We start from the raw sequence: 17,146 nt of genomic DNA, 5'->3' as shown, positions 1-17,146 counted from the left end.
TTGACTCAAACCAATACGGAGGAACTGAGAGGCATAAATAAAAAATATACATATGCTGACGGATGGGATGGCTCCCGCCCTCGGGAACCTGCCTTAGGCCGCTGGGAGAGCTGGGAAAATGCCCCGGGGGACTCTTAGGGGCACAGAAATCACACACGCTGCCTTCGCCTTTGCCCCTGTGACGCTGGCAGCAGCTCCGTCCTTCCGTGGGGCTCATCAGCTACAGACTGACCTGAGCCACCGACCTCTGTGTGTGTGTGTGTGTGTGTGTGTGTGTGTGTGTGTGTGTGTGTGCGCGCGTGCGCATGCTCACAAAGGTGATAAACACAGCCCCGTAGGTTTACCCTCGGAAGACTCAGCTTTTGAACATTGACCATCAAGAACACAACAAAGGGAAAGCACCCTCTTCTACAACACAAGTTTTCTCCCCTCGATAAAATGCTACTGTGCTTTTTTTCTTGTTAAGAATAAGCCACCAGCCAGGCGTGGTGGTGCATGTCTGTAATCCCAGCCGCTCAGGAGGCTGAGGCGGGAGGAAGGAAGTTCAAAGCCAGCCTCAGCAACTTAGAGAGACCCTATCCCTAAATAAAATATTAAAAAGGACTGGGGATGTGGCTCAGCAGTTGAGCGCCCCTAGGTTCAATCCCTGGTACCAAAAAAAAAAAAATAGGAATAAGCCAACAAGAGGGGGTGGGGGTGCTGGGCTCAGCCCTGGGGCCTTCAAGGCCTTAGCCTTTTGCAATCAGCATTTGGGCCTTTCTCTCCTCCACAGGGAGAAGCAGCAGCTTCCCTCCTTCCTCTGGCTCATGGTAGCTTATCAGGACTTCTTCCACCCCTGCCCTTCTATATCAGGACCATCTTCAGAATCTACTGTGCTGCCAGGATTTTGAACTTTTCAGTTGATATGAAGACAGCTCAGCCTATAAATGGAAGCCAGGGATTTAAAAAAAAAAAAAAGTGAGAGAAGCAGCACGATCTTACATTTCTGCAGGAAGCACAAGTCAGAACAACCACTTTAGAGGTCAATTTGGCAGTCTCTCTCAAAATGTCAACTGCCCAAGGCTTCTGACCTCCTTCCACTTCTAGGAATTTCTCCTATGGATACTGTCCCACATGGGCAAAAGCAGTATCCATTGGACCTGTTTTTCAAAAACAAAAAATGGACAACCACCCAGAGTCGATACATAAGGTGCCTGGACAAATATTAAAAAAAAAAGAAAACAGTAAAAAAACCAGATCTTCTTTGTTTTAAAGCTGTTGGCAGACTATAATGAATGGACATCCAGGAGCTGGAAAATGGTGGCTCCTTCAGGGAAACAATTCATTAGACAAGAGACCCTGGCAGATGCACCTATCAATCAAAGCCCAGCAGAGGGCTTCCCATCTCATTCACTGTAAGAAAATGAGAGAACATCTGGGCAACCTAGGCCGGGCTCGCCTCCCTGCTCTTAAGGAAGGGCTGATTTCCAAGGGGCTTCTCTGCACAGAAACAAAGGTGTCCCTCCGTCAGTGACAGAGCAGAAATGATAAAGCTGGGTCTGACAACTCTCCACGGCGCTGTCCGCATCTCCAACAGAGCATCGGGGCACACTGTGGTCACCACCAGGAGCACTGGACTGCTGGGCCTGTTCACCTCTGCACAGGGAGGGAGACACAGGGTCTAGGAGATAAGAATTCAGCACCATGTTTCTCGGCAAATTTCAGTTTTTGGATGTATGATTTATTGCTGCCATTAAGTCACAGAAGGGGGTCTGAAACAAACCAGCAGGACCCAGCTTCCTGCCTGGAGGAGGGAAGAGGCCCAAGACAGCAAATGAGGCCAGTGAGCAGGCGGGGTGAGAGCCCAGCCCCACACGCCTCACCCACCCGCCCGGCATGCACAGGAACCATGACTCACTGAGCAAAGCTAAGGCACCAGCTGTCAGCCTGGGGCCAGTTTCTGTATTTTGGGTTGTATTTGTTTGGCTCCTCAAGCAGAATTATATTTTGCTTTTAATGCATATGAGCCAGTGTTTATTGTGTTTTGCTTAATTTGTGTTGTGGGGTAATGGGGATGGAACCCAGGGACATACTGCCACTGAGCTACACCCCCAGACTTTATTTTGAGGCAGGGTCTCATTAAGATGCTTAGGGCTTTGCTAAGTTGCTGAGCCTGGTCTCAGATTTGAGATCCTCCTGCCTTAGCCTCCCCAGTCACTGGGTTCACAGGTGTGGACCACTGCGCCCAGCGCCAACAGCCAAGTTTTAAAATCTAGGCGAGTACATGCGCATCCGGGGAATTTTGTTCTTTAATTCCAAGCACAGGTTCAACGGGCAGGAGCTTCCTCCTTCAGAAAAGAACTTTGCCCGTGTTATCACTGCCCAGAGGGAATCTTCACCTAGCCTTGACCCCCGGGCTGACCTCCCCAAGAGGCACAGGAGACTCCAAGGCGAGGAGGCTCTATCTTGTAGCACTGGGACTCGGGTTTCTCAGCTCCAGCTTTACAGACAGGCCTGAGCCCGAAGGCCAAACTCCACCCGATTCCTGTGTGATTGTGAGTGGGTGACTTTGCTTCTCTGTGCCTCAACTCAACCTTCCCCCAAATGGGACTATGTATTACCTACCTGAAAGGCTGTGGAGCTTGTTTTTATAAAAGTCATTTTAATCTACGGAGAGCAATATTCACTTTGGGGGGGACCCAGTTCTGTCTTAACAGAGGCACAGGTGCACACGAACACCCCTGGCAAGTCCTTGTCCCCAAGCACTCCCTGCTGGGCAGCGGGCCCGCCTGGCAGTGCTGGTCTGCAGCCATCACCATGACTTGCCTTTCCCGGTGTGGTTTTAATGAAATTCTGTCTCGTTAGACTGTCTCGTCCGTCCCTGGCACACTGTGTCCTTCCTGCCTGGTGGAATTGTCACATGGACAGACATGACCAAGCCCACAAAGCATGCTCTCAGTCCCAGGCAATGCCTGGGGAACCCCTCACCTCTCCACTGCCATTACCTCCACTGCCCCCAGCACGTCCAACGCCCATCAGGGAACTGAAACCCCACCCGTGTTCACACTGCTTCCAGGGAGGCCAGGCAGGAGCCTCAGCCTGCGCCAGGGCCCACGGCCATGCCCGCCCACCAGGACACGCCACAGAAGGATCCTGCACTCCCACAGTGCGTCAAGCCACGCTGAAAGACCCACAGTGTCACGAGGATGCCCACCCCACTTAGGGAAGGAGCTATTCCTGGTGCACACGACTGGCAGGGAGGAAATGTCACGCAAGCGGGCCTCCGCACGGCCTCTGTTCAGGGAGTGGAGGAGGGAGGCGGCCGTGGGAGAGGAGACCACAATTCTGGGAACAGGGAATGTTCCCAAGGCAGCGAGTGGGCTCCCATTCGTTCCAGGGAGGAACCAACCAGTCACTCTGACTCAGAGTCCCCAAGTTCTACCCTGGTTGCCCAGGTCCACCCGGACTGCGGGAACAGGTGACGCAGGACGCAGGAGACAGGGGCCCAAGGACAGAGGGCTGGGCTCCAGCCGGCTGCCTGTGGCGCTGATCCTGGGCACCTGAGCTGCTCTCCAGATCTGGGGTCTCCCTGCCTGTCAACCTAGATTGCCGGAACTCGCCTCCCGCAGACCTGGGCTCAGAAGACCCTGCGTCCCGCCTCCGAGTGCCCACTGACCTCTCCACCGCGGGCGCTAACACGCATTTAACAGACTCTACGGGGACTCTTGGCTCATCCTTCTGCCATTCACAATCAGGAAGCCCAGTTACAGGCGCGGTCCAGGAATTCCACGCTGTGAGGCAGACCCGGGCATCACGGGAGGCTCAGCAGCATCCTGGCCTCTCTCACTGGATGCCGGTGCACCCCCGGCACAACCAAGTGTCCCAGACATTGCCACACGTGGGGTAGATAGAACTTACCTGAGACCAGAAGGACTGACAAAGGACTATCCTAAGCACAGCACCCTGAGAGTGGTCCTTCTAAACCCGAGGTAGGCTCCCGTCCCTCCACCCCAGGGTCTACCAGGCCTCAGTCTACTCACCTTCTGCTCCCTGCCCACTGAGATGCAGCCACCTCAGCCTCCCGGCTACTCTTACAACACACCAAGGGAGTCCCTACCCTAAGGACCTCCAAAATCTTTTTTTCTAGAATATTCTCCCTCCTGTTACTGACATGGCTGGTTCTTCTTGACCTGCAAACCTCAGCTCACCCACCTTCAAGAGCCCCTCCTTACCTGCTCCACCCGGTGAACCACCACCTCTGCCCCCAGGCTGCCTACCTCCCCTCCTGTGGCTGCAGTTCACCTCCAAGAACCCTCCCGCCTGCCTACCTTGATTAACTCCCTGGCCCCAAGCTCTGAAAGAGCCAGGTCCTAGCTGACTTGCTAACCTGTCTCTCTCCCCTGTCTACCATACCACCCAGCATGTAAGAGATACTCAGTAAAAAGCGGGAGTTCCGATGGAATGGCTCAGAAAATATCTTCCTACTTGGTTGTCTGGCATTACTAGTGCAAATCTGTGACACTTTGGCCTAACATAGTATTTTTTTTCTAACAAAGTATTTTTAAAATAACCAACTGAAACCCAACGAGTTAAAAAAATAATGATTCAAGGAAAGAAGAAAATATTTTAAAAATTAGAAGAGAATTAAGAGAACAGTGTATCAGAGTACCCTGAGCAGAGGAAGGCAATACTGATTCAAGAAACTTCTTTCAGCCACGTGTATGTATTTACATATCAGCGAACTAGGTTATAGGATCAGGGAGAAGCAAGCTTGTAAACATTGTCCTAAGGCACTTCAAGACAAAAACAGCTTTGCCAAGTGGGTGTGGTTGCACATGCCTGTGATCCCAGCACCTAGGAGGCTGAGACAGGAGGATTTCAATTTTGAGGCCAGTCTCAGAAACTTAGTGAGATCATACCTTAAAAAAAAAAAAAAAAAAAATACAAAGGGCTGGGGTGTGGCTCACCTCACCCTCACCCACCCCACCTCTTTAATTTTCTACACAGAGAAAGCAGTTAAGGTTCAAGAACCACACATGGGGCTGGGGAGGTAGCTCAGCTGGTAGAGTGCTTGCCTTGCCAGCACAAGGCCCTGGGTTCGACCCCCAGCACCGCAAAAAAGAACCACACATAAAAAAGGACATTACAATCGCCAAGTCACAGCTGCCATGGAAAGACTCTTGCAGAAGTGCCAACTGACCCAGGTTAAGGTTCAGGATGCTTCCGGTGGTGGATGTTTTCTCCGTTTTCGTCATGATGGGCGCAGACGCTTGCGGGGAGAAGGGCTTCGGGCTGCCGGACAGACTCCCTGCTTGTCCCGTCTTCGTGGAGGCTGGTGAAGCTGAAAAGGCATGTCATCGTTAGAGGACGGACTTAGAAGCCAACAAGGAGAACTTGTGGGCACGGGGTGGGGGACACTGGAGAAGCCTGTTTCATTCTGGCCAGGGCACCATGGCACGTGGAGGGGAGGGCGGGAGGGCTGGCCCTTCGCCTCCAGCAAAGGGCTTTCAGCCGACACTGAACCGTTACAGCCACGAGGAAGGCGGCCTCCCGTCACTCCACTAAACACAAAGCTCTAAGACAAATCGGCTAAGCTGCCAACAAAATTGGTTTGGCCCATCCACGGGTGTAAATCTCAAAATAAACATCGATGAGCTCAACCAGCCCCCGGGAGGTCCAGATGTGGAGCTGAGGAGCCAGGCTTGGAAACGGTATGGCATCCGCGGGGCGGGGAGGTGGGGCGCGCACGCAGCCCGCACCTGCTGGGGACCGAGTCGGCCCTGGGGAAGGCTCAGCTACTGGTCCAGAGGTTCCCAGGCTGCAGGAAGCCACACTCAGCACCAGATGGAGGAGGGAGATGGTGGCCACTAACCCTTCCTGTGTGTCTGGAACTTCAACAGGAGGACAGAGTAGTCCCAAGGCCTGAGGCTTTCAGACCTCAAACTACCTACAACCTGCTCCTCCCTTGGCTGGGGAAAGCCGTGACAAATGACAAATGGCCCATTGTCCTCAGACAGGCAAGAAACATCAACTCTGAGGTGCTCTGGTCTAGACAGCTACTGATGGCAAAGGGGACAGGGATCGAGACTCCCCAGGGACTTTGAAAGCACCCATCCACTGGGGTGGCTGCTTGCCTCGGCTTCCTCGCTTGCCAAACGAAGCTGCCTGCACACCAGCTCAGCACACGGAGCCCAGCTCAGCCCCAGCACCAGGCCACTCTATCTTTAAGATCTTTGGTGGGAAAGACAGTAGGGGGTCCTGGATTAAGCAGAGGTCAGGAAGCAGACACTGCAGTTCCAATCCCAGCCCAGCTGCTGGCTGCTGTGTGGCCTTGGGCAAGCGTCCCTGCAGCTCCCAACCTGGCAGCGGCAAAAGGGAAGCTGATGGCTTGATATGAAGGAGGAAAAAAGCTGCACCTCCCACCACCACTGTGAGGGGTGCGTCCAGTCATCTGTCAATCTGTCAGTCTGCTCCATCACCTGACCTTACCTGGCATCTGCCGAGTACTTGATCCTCACGTGCTGTGAGGTACCTATTTCCTGTTTCCTCACTGACCACCAGGGCTTTGGTTCATCACTGAGCTCGTGGTTCCCAGCCAGAAGCCCCTGTGCCCCCTACCCGGCACCACCCTCACCAGACATGACTGGCAACGTGCACAGGCACTTTTGGTTGTCAGAAGACGAGGGGAGAGGAGCTGCTACTGGCATCTAGTAGGGAGAGACAGAGGACACTGCTACTGGCATCTAGTAGGGAGAGACAGAGGACACTGCTACATGTCCTTTGACAGCCCCACGACCAAGGGTGATTCTCCCCCTGTCCATTCGCTCCTCACTGTACACATCGCACCTGCAAAACCAGGCCTGGTCACATAGGCAGGAAGGAGAGATAAAGGATAAACTGGAGATAAAAAGAGACCTCAGCCTATAAAAGATGTAGGGCGGGCTCACTTCTGGGGATTCTAGAACATCAGCCATGGCCCCCTTTCCCCCCTCGGGAGAAGTCTGTATTATTACTACTTTTACATAAAACCTGCTTAATATACAAGAAGAAGAAGAGGAGGAGGAGGAGGAGGAGGAGGAGGAGGAGGAGGAGAAAAGGAGGAGAAGGAGGAGAAAAGGAGGAGAAGGAGGAGAAAAGGAGGAGAAGGAGGAGAAGGAGGAGAAAAGGAGGAGGGGGAGGAGGAGGAGGAGAAGGAGGAGAAAGAAAAAGCAGAAGAACTTTTTGGCCCCAAATGCCACTAATGCTGAGATTGAGTTAAGTCACGTGAAAATCCTTTCTCCCCAAGAAACGGGGCCAGGGGCGAGGCCTAGTTTAGCCCATCCATGCCAACTGGTGCTTAGCAAGTGCTCAGTTCACGTGAGAAATTATTTTGAGAATTAAGTTTTTAAAATATTAAATTAGATCCATTCTACTGTAAGGATCTGCAGACTTGTCCAGGCCCTGGCATGTAACAAACAGTCCTTCAACTGGGGGCCGTTACTGTCATTACCACTATCATTACCACTGAACAAGAAACAAGAATAAAGCCATTTTAAAGAAATACGACCAATAAAATCTTTACTATGGATTTTTAAATAATTTATTCATTTATGTCGTACCTCCTTACAGAAGAGATTTGTGGTAGCTAAAAAGATCCAAATAACATATTCCCCGGGTGGATTAAAGACCAGAGCTTTTCTAATGATTATAAACTAGCAAGTCAGGAATTGCTTGGGACTGCAGAGAACTGACAAGGAGGCCTAATCCTGAAGGGAGCAAAGCCTTGGAGCACACAGAACCCAATCCAGAGTCCACGTCTCCCTGCTTCAGGGTCAAGTCCAAGTGAAGAGGGGCCAGCAGGGAGTCCAGCAGAAGAGTCCCACCTGAGATCCTGCCGTGGGTTTTAGCAACATGCAGGTTGAAGTCACTGTCTTTTGTTTTTAACTCTATTATATACATTCATGTGTATTAAAATAATAATTGGAAACTTTCAACTCTAGCCATGTTTCCTTTGTTAATCAACTTTGAGTATTAGGATATGAGAGACACGTCCAAGCACATGGCTATGGCAAGAATGAGGGTAGCCCAAGATGCTGTTCCCATGGGGACGGGCCGGCTCCACTGCCCACCTGGACGGGAGAGGCATCTCCCACCCCAGGGCCCTGGGACTGCAAAGCCTCATGGACTCAGAAAAGGAACACGCCTCAGGGTCCAGCAACCCACAGGTCCCTTCCTGGAGAACTCACTATCCCCTTAAGAAAGAGACCTCCGTGCCCACCTCCCAAGCCACCTGTCCCACCTCCCCGGTTCGCACCATCCTGTGCCTGACCTGCCCCCTCCTATCAGTTCATGCCCTGACCAGCCGCTGCCAGCTCAGGTCTAACAGCAACTCAGCCTTCACCAGGTCTGTGTTCTCCATTGACCTCCATCTGTCTCCTGCAGTCTCCATGGGGTGGGGGAGGCCCCACTACCCCTTCTGGACACAGCACAGGTGCACACGCAGTGCAAACACACGCACGCACGCACACGCAAGACGGGCAGCCCTGGTCTGAAAACTCAAAATGCTCCAGAACTTGAAACTTTTTCCTTCTTGGTGCCAGGGATGGAATTCAGGGCCTTGTGCTCGACCACTGAGCACCCCCGGCCCAAAACATTCTGAGCACCTGACCTCAGGCAACAAGGCGGGAGCTACACAGGGGCACCAAAAACACCGTATGTTTCGTTCCGGCCCCGCCTCCGCCTCCTCGGGGCTCTCTGGCCACGCCCACTTCCTGCTGCGGGGGGGGGGGGCCTCGGGCCACTTCCCACCTCCGCCTTCACTCCTGCCCACCCAGCAGCTCACACTGGCTGCTGCTCCTCGGGGTCCAGGTCTCAAGCATCACCTCCTCTTCACCTCCGTGGAGCCCTCCCTTGCTGGTCTACCTAAGGAGACATCTGTTTACAGCTCCCTGTGGCCATGAGAACGTCAGATTCAAGGCAACAGCTCCAAGGGGCTGCCGGGCACCCAGGGCACAGCCTGACATGCCAGGCACCTGCTACATTCACTGAAGAAGGAGGACTCCGTTTCTGCTCTCATTACTGTGGTCACGACAAGCACCAAAGAAATGATAATAACAACCAAGACCTTTGTCATAGAAAAGTACCAATGGAGTCAATCTTAATATTAAATAGTATGCAGCTATGTACTGGGTGTGATTAATGATCCAAAAATAAAGGGCTGAGGATGCAGCTACATCTCAGAGCACTTGCCTAGCATGCACAAGGCCCTGGGTTCAACCCCAGCACTGGAGAACAAAACCAAAACACACCAGCAATAAGAATAAACAAACAACTCACGGAAAACTATAAACGGTCAACGAACACACGGGATCAATAAGCTCAGCAAAACGAAAAGCAACACTATAACGTACAGACTCATCTACATGTTCTTCTTATGTGCTGGTCAAATGGCTTCTAGAAACAACACCTAGCGTTGAGAGTAGGTGAGGAAAGAAAAACACATACAGATCATAACGCCTTTCACGAGAACGCTTGGGTGACGGTGATACGATCCAAAATTGAAGGGTATAAAATTCACAGACGCCAAAGGGGCCATGCTGGGAGCTCCCTCCACAGAGATGCTCGTAAAATGCACCACAGCTGTTTCTATAAAAACAAAAGAAAGGGGGACGGCTTGTTCAACCAACTGGAAAGCAGTGAAACACATCATGGGATAAATGGCCAGACAATTCTCACAAGAGTGGGGCAGACCTGTAGCGTCTGACCAGGACGGGCCACCCCAAAAACAGAAAGGGAAAAATCAGGTGTGGAGAGCCTCCCACGTGTGTGAAGCTCCTCAAGGCACACACACACCTTCACGTGAGCTGAACCTACTTTTCATCTAGAAGCATATTGCACAAAACATTAATAGTGCCAAACTTTGGGGAAAAAACTAGAAGGTCTTAATGTAGAGGTAAAAAGGCATTTATCTTAACCAGGCGTGGTGGCGCTCACCTGTGATCCCAGCAACTCAGGAGCTGAGGCAGGAGGAGCCCAAGTTCAAGGCTAACCTGGTCAACTCAGCAAGATCCTGTCTCAAAATAGAAAATAAAAAGGACTGGGGATGTAGCTCAGTGGCAGAGTACCTCTGGGTTCAATCCCCAGAACTGTCCAAAAAGGGAGAGGGCTTTTATCTTTTATTTCACTTCTTTCTATAATACTCTGGGCTGGGGAGATAGCTCAGTCGGTAGAGTGCTTGCCCCATAAGCACAAGGCCTCTGGGTTCGATCCCCAGCACCACAAAAAAAAAAAAAAAAAAAAAAAAAAAACTGAAGAAGTTACTTCTTTCTATAATGCTCTGATAATTGCTTTTTTTAATAACCATATGTATATATTACTCCTAACTTTTAAGAAAGGTGTCAACTAGAAGAATTTGAATTACAGTCCATATTGTCTTTTTTAAAATACAAAAGGAAAAAAAAATCTTTAAAATAGGTACAAGATTATATTTAACAGAAAAAAAAGAAAATGAAGGGAGAGGAATTCTATAATTCCTACAAATCCAGTGAGGTTCAACGGATATGTTCTTACAGACCCTGATTCTGGCTTCATATGCGGCCATCTACAGGAACCTGTAAGACATGAGGCTGGCCACATTGCCTAAAGCATTGGGAATTGAAAAGTCTAAATATATATAAGGAATATTGTATACTCAGGAAAAAGACAAATTCAATGTAAATATTGAAGAACTTCAAACAATCATATCAACAATGCTAAAGTTTAAAAGATTGATACATTAAATATATTAAATCCAAGGTTCTTAACAGGGACTGGAGAGGTAACTTTGCCCCCAGGCAATGCATGTCCAAAGGCATTTTTGCCTGTTACAACTATGTGATGTGGGTGCTCCTGGAATCTCATGGGAAGGGGTCAGGGACACTGCAGGACTGCAGTACACAGGACAGGCCTCACAACCCAGGCTTGTCTAGCTCAAATGTCAAGAGTGCCTGGACTGAGAAACGCTTCTTTAAATCATTCTAGACATTTGCGAAAGCAAAAGGACATTTGGAAATGTTCATTTCAATTAAACTTTGAAACGGACGCTGATCCTTTTAGAAAGCCATAAATCTTGCCCAAAGGAAGAACCAATTGCCTTTGAAGTCACAAATGATTTAATCAGATTTTGCACTTTGATGTACAATTCACGAGTGTGGGCTAAAACACATCATTTATTATCTACATTTACAAAGCCCTGGCCTGAGCTGCTAAGTGCAATTCTGACTACATGAAACATAGGAGTCTTAGAATTAAATTAGAAAAATGTGCCCCTTCCTTCTCTCCCACGCACCCCGCACTCGGGCAGGCGGGGTGTGGGCGGAGGACTTAATGATTCATGCTAAATGTACCTGACTTATAAACTTGAAAACAACCTCTATGTTCAGGGGACTGCCCCTCACACAAGCCCAGGTGCTTCCCGTACAGGCGGTGAGCTGCACGGCGGACCATCACCGGGTGGGTCCAGGGTGGGCTCAGAGGTGTTGGTCAAATGCTGTTCTGAAGGGTTATTTACTAACATGGAAACAGACCCAGAGGGTGAAGAGGCCAGGTGTGGTGGCATGCACCTGTAGTCACAGCCACTTGGGAGGCTGAGGCAGGAGGATCCTCCCTTGCATTCAGGAGTTCAAGGCCAGCCTGGGAAACTCAGCCAGACCCCATCTCAATAATGAAGATGAGGCTCAAAATTAAAACAAAAAAATCCTACACCGTCTACACCAGACATTGCCAACAAGGGATCCGTGAACTAAAGCAGTTCACAAATATAATCGATTCAGGATAGAGGAATTTTTTTTTTTTTTTAGAAAATTTGGGCCACTGTATAAAAACTGGGATTGTCTGCAATTGAAAAAATATTTGAGGGCTCTCTCGAAATATCACCAATCTGGCAGTACGAAGCCTGCCTAGCCCACTTAGCCAGGACTAGCGTCTGGGACAAGGTCCCAGTACCACTTGCTCAGCATTTTGAAAGGTGCTGGCCAAGACCCGTTAGTGAGCTATAAGCAGTGCCTTTATAATAAAATGCAAAAGAACAGAAATGTTAGCATGCATCCTGTGATCAGAAGACTAAGCCCCGTGTGGAAGTGCGACCCGTGTGCGTCCAGCGCACGTGTGCAGGTCAGGACTGCTGTGTCCTGCTGCGTTCCTCACCGCATCTGACCTCACGCACCGCCGGGCCAGCCCGGTGCTTGGGGATCTATCTTCTGTTTTCTGTTTAACAGTGTGACATATAAACCTACCCCCAAAATGGCCCAGAACTAACATGGGAGGGCTGACTATGGGAGGTGGGATCATCAATGACTTTAGTTTTTGTAATTAACAATTCTTTTAAACAAAAAAGTATCGCTGTCATAATAAAATGGAGAGACACGCTTCCCCTGCTCCCTAACGGGAACCCGCAGTGGAGCTACAACACCAAAGGCCATTAGCCCGGAGGGGTAAGCGCCAGGCTCCGGGGTGCCGACCCCAAAAGAGCTGAACAATGAAGGCATCAATTCTGGCCCAGGGCCGAGCCTCTAATCCTGCCAACGAAAGGCAGATCTCCAACTCTCTCAGAAACGTTATAGAGTAATTGCGCTGCTTGGAGTCTGCATGCGGCAGCCCGCACACTCTTCACTGCTATCAACTACCTACGAGGTTTTCCTAGCCTACGGCAGGACGTGTCTTTTCTTTAAAGGGGGATTTGGGATCAGCAGCAGCTTTGTCCTCTCTGCATCGGCCCTGGCTTGGGGGCCATGAATAGCTCTCCCCGGCTCCCTGCAAGAAATGCTGCGGCCACGGTGCCAGCAGAGGGCAGCAAGCTGCAGCGGACGGAGCCCGGTGCCGCCTCTGCGCTCTGCAGGGCCCTCAGCGCCCCAGAAACAGGGACACGCGGGCCCAGACGTTCCCCTAACCTGCCACCTGTGGTGGCGGCTGGCAAAGTGGGCACCCGGGCTAAATCTGGCTTGCCACCTGTTCCTGCATGGCCTGCAAATTAGGAGTATTTGACATTTGTAAGAGTCTGGGAGGGAAGAAGGAATCAACCGTTCAGATAAAGCAGGTGACCGACACGAAATTCGCATTTCAGGGTCCACCAACCAAGTTTTATTAGAACTCGGCCACCTATTGTCTACAGCTGCAAAAAACATCTTTAAAACCTAAAATATTTACTATTTGACTCCTTACAGACACAGGGGCAATTTGTAGATTCCCTGTAGGCTTCCTAGGCTCAACTGCCCGAAGTCTACAGGGAATCTACTACGTTCTCACCTAAAAACCCCAAACGACAAGGAGTTATGTCACAAAGTCTAATGCCATTTATCCCTCCCCTCCGCAGCTCCCAAAGGAACAGAGGCTAAACTGACCATATTAGACGCGTCCTAATAGGGCAAACTGTATTTCCCTGAAATGTGGTCCCGGAGAACTAGCGGTGCTTTACACACCAACAGGTTTTATTTCACTATAGCCCCTTATGTTAATATCAGTCAACGTCACGTCATCAAGAGAACAAGCAATTTAAACACAGGAGCTTTCACATTTCACTTAGCCGGGGACAAAGCCGAGTTGCAGATCCAACACCTAAAAATGGAACCAGGTGTGACAGAGGCACCACGCTGACAGCTCAGGCGACAGGGGCCGGCACAGCGGCCGCCAAAGCTGAAATGTCACCTTGTCCAAAGCACATGCTCTATGAAAACTAACAGGCACGCCGTCCAAAGCTGTGCACCAACCACACACGTGTGCCTCTCACTCTACAGAACATCCTCAGATGTCTCAGTTGGCATGGAGTAAGCAGAGACGCGCTCAAAAATCCACACTTTCCATTTCTCTGGAAGAATCTTAAGATCTGAAAGCCCCACAGCCACACTCGTGCATGGCAGCCATGGGTGAAGTCCCCCAAGATGGGCCACACTCGTGCATGGCAGCCATGGGTGAAGTCCCCGAGATGGGCCACACGGCCTGGGTGTCCCCGTCTCCACTGTTCTCAACGGCTGGCTACACAGAAAGTCCTCTGTGTCCACGTCTCAAGGCAGAACAACCCACAATGCGAAGACCACAATTCAAGAAAAGTAGCAAAACTACTTCCTCATGACAGCAACGAAATTCATAAATGTTCACACCTGACGGAATTTTGACCGGGAAGGAAGAAATCTTTAAGTCACCATTACTTTTCTCCCTCTCAGCCAGCATTCCCATTTGCATCGGTCTGACCCACGAGGGCATCTGCTCAGGAAGCACCCGGAGAAACGGCAGCCAGCACTTGCCCCTGACTCATCTTACCCTTACAGGAACCCCCGAGGAACGCCGCTGAGACCCTCACGTTACAGAGGGGAAACTGAGGCGTAGTGACCTTAAGCACCTTGCCCAAGCCACATCGCTGGTGAGTGGTGACGGGAGACCAGCATCATATGCTCTGCTCTGAACGTCAGAATGTCCCTAACAAGTAATGCAACCGTGAGACAGGTGACCCTGAAGGAGTGGGACAACTCCAGGGAGACCCGCAATGACTGCTTCTTTTTCTTTTTAACTTTATTTCACTTTTTTTAAAGTGGTGCTGAGGCTCAAACCCATGTGCTAGGCAAGCGCTCTACCACTGAGCCACAACCCCAGCCCCGCGATGACTTTTTACCTGACTTATCTCTGTAACATGTGCGTACTGAATGCAAATGTACTGAAAAATAAACTAATTAAAATAAAGTCCCTGGGGCAGCACAGGGTTAAGGGGAGTTTGCTGTGATGCGTCCAAGAGGCAATGACGTCAGAAGTGAACTCTAAAGGATTTCCGTCCATCTCCACCCAGCTCTAGGGACAAATGCTCCATCAGCCTTTTACAAACACGAGTCTCAGTTTTAGGCCCCAAAGAGCAAACTCGCTCCAGGGAAGCAAAACTCCCCGCAGCGCCCACTGATTGCCACAGGTTCGGGTGCTGAGGCCCAAGAGCAGCAGCAGAAGCCCTCCACACCCCGCAGCCTCCGGCCCCCTGTCCCACCCGGGGCTGACCTGTGCTCTTATCAAGGAAGTCCATGGACTCCTCACTGGCACTGAAGTGGCTGGAGGTGGTCTTCTTCTCAGGGTCCTGCTCCACGTCGGAGCCCGTGTGCACGGAGGAGTTGGTGCTCATGGGGGAGCGTGGCATGTCCGACAAGGAGATCCTGCGGCCTGTGCCCCCGCTCAGCATGGGCTTGCTCATCAGGATCTTGGGCGACGCCGTCATGTCGAAGTTGAGCTTGACCTTTTCCTGCTTGTCTATCTTGGCGGTGCCTGCGCTGGGGTTGGTGGGATCGAGCAGCATCTGGTACTGGCTGTTGGGCGTGTACGGTGTCCTGAATGGAGAGTAATTAAAGACCCCGAACTTCCTGCGGATGTTCTCCACGTACACCTCCATCTCTTGCATGGCGCTGTTGAAGATGCTTTTAGTCTTTTTCACAGAAAAGGGAATTTCTTTAGACATGAGGTAGCAATTATTTATTGGAACCCAGGCCCTGGGAGGGCAAAAGAGAAAAAGAGTTCAAGTCGAGTTTAGTAATTTGCAAGACTGTTTTTTCTTTCTCTTTCTTTCCTGAATACAAACCAAATTAGCCTAGCATGATTGCCAAGATTCTTAAACACTTATTCTCTTTTTAAATAAATGACTTGGTTTCAATGTTTAATTAATGATCCACTTAACAGGCATGTTCTGCCCCAAGGACAGAACACGAACAGCAAAACTTAGCAAAGATATTAAAAGGCTCGACAGTCTCAGTCATTTTAATCCATTAAAAAAACAATAAATCCCCTCTGGTTTTCAACTGGTAGAGAATTTAAAAAGAGAGAGAGAGAGAGAGAGAGAGAGAGTGTTACTGCGTACTCCAATGCACCTCCAAAAAGGGTATTCCCCAGATCTCCCTCAACTGCACACGGACAAAAACAGCTTTCTGTTCTCAATGCTATTCTTCCCTTTTTTTTTTTTTTTAAGTATTTTAGTTGTAGATGAACATAGTACCTTTAACTTAATTATTTGTTTGTTTATTTATTTATTTATCTGCAGAGCTAAGGATCAAACCCAGGACTTCACACGTGCTAGGAGGGCGCTCCACCACCAAGCCCCAGCCCACCTCACTGTTCTTCTAAAAGGGACTAGAAGGCAACTTTGGAAACCCACATTCCTAGAAGGAGGTGTGCGTTTGTGAATGTGATATACTTCGCAGGGAAAATCACTGCCAAGCAGCCCTCTAAGCCTTTGGGTCTGCAACCACCCACCTCCGGCTCCCGGCCAGTCCCATCTTCCCGCATCCACGCCCACATCCCAGCACGCTCTGCACAGACCCCTGAGAGCAGAAATACAACGGGGGCTGCTTTTCCAGAAGCAGCGAGCTGAGGGGCTGCAGGAGGGGGCTGGGACACACAGCCACTGTGGGTGATGGCGGAGCTGGCACGGGAACATCCAGAACACGGTTGGCAACACTCTTGATGACCCAGGCCCACACGGTCTGCAGCTGCTGACTGGTGGGAACGTGCTTCTCTAAGGAATCCTTTTGGGTTTCAAGCCAGGTATAAACCAACTGGGTGCCGGGCAGGGGACGCCTGCACCTGCCCCAAAGGAGAAAGAGGCACCGGCTTCCCTGCCGTCCGGAGCACAGACAGCACGACCTGGACCCAGCAGCACCCGGCTTCCCACGCCGTGAGAAGGAGCAGGACCCGGGGCTGGGCTGGGGTCAGTGGTGGAGGGCTCGGCTCGCATGTGTGAGGCACTGGGTTCCGTCCTCAGCACCACAGAACTAAATAAAACAAATATAAAATACACATAAAAAGAAGCAGAAAGTCCAGGCTTCTAGTACTGCACCTCCCGCCTCGTCAACAGGCAACACCGGATTCCTGTACTTGAAGCAGAATTCAGGCTTGTCACTGGGGGCAGAATTCGGCACTCAGGGTGGCTGAGTGCAACTCCCGGCTTTGTCAACACTGAACCATGACAGAAACCAAAGCTGTTCTCTGAGGGCCAGAGATGACCAGCACCCCCTGTGTCCTGACAGTCTCCTTTCTGCTGAGGCCTAAAGACTCGTCCCCCTCATGAAGGAGGGAGGGCTAAGAGGACGCAAAGGCCTGTCTTCATCCAGGGGCAGGGAAGGGGCGGGACAGGACGGATCTGAGAAGGGTCTCCAGGAGTGGACCTGAACCGGGGCCAGGCGTCAGCAGG

General features: G+C 50.8%; 1 protein-coding gene across 26 annotated transcripts in view; it reads right to left on the bottom strand.

Annotated features, from left to right (window-relative positions):
• Positions 1-17,146, bottom strand: part of Zmynd8 (zinc finger MYND-type containing 8) — a 105,692-nt gene that overhangs the window by 30,517 nt on the left and 58,029 nt on the right. For all 26 annotated transcript variants that reach the window (XM_047535220.1, XM_047535241.1, XM_047535252.1 and 23 more), the window contains 2 exons: positions 14,971-15,452; positions 5,180-5,320 (listed from right to left, as the gene is read on the bottom strand). In XM_047535220.1, coding sequence (XP_047391176.1) covers positions 5,180-5,320; positions 14,971-15,452 — 623 coding nt within the window. The remainder of the gene's footprint in view (positions 1-5,179; positions 5,321-14,970; positions 15,453-17,146) is intronic.

Source organism: Sciurus carolinensis, chromosome 2, assembly GCF_902686445.1.
Source record: "Sciurus carolinensis chromosome 2, mSciCar1.2, whole genome shotgun sequence".
Lineage (NCBI taxonomy): Eukaryota > Metazoa > Chordata > Mammalia > Rodentia > Sciuridae > Sciurus > Sciurus carolinensis.
Note: the sequence above shows the minus strand (reverse complement) of the source record. Positions and strands in the feature narration are given on the sequence as shown.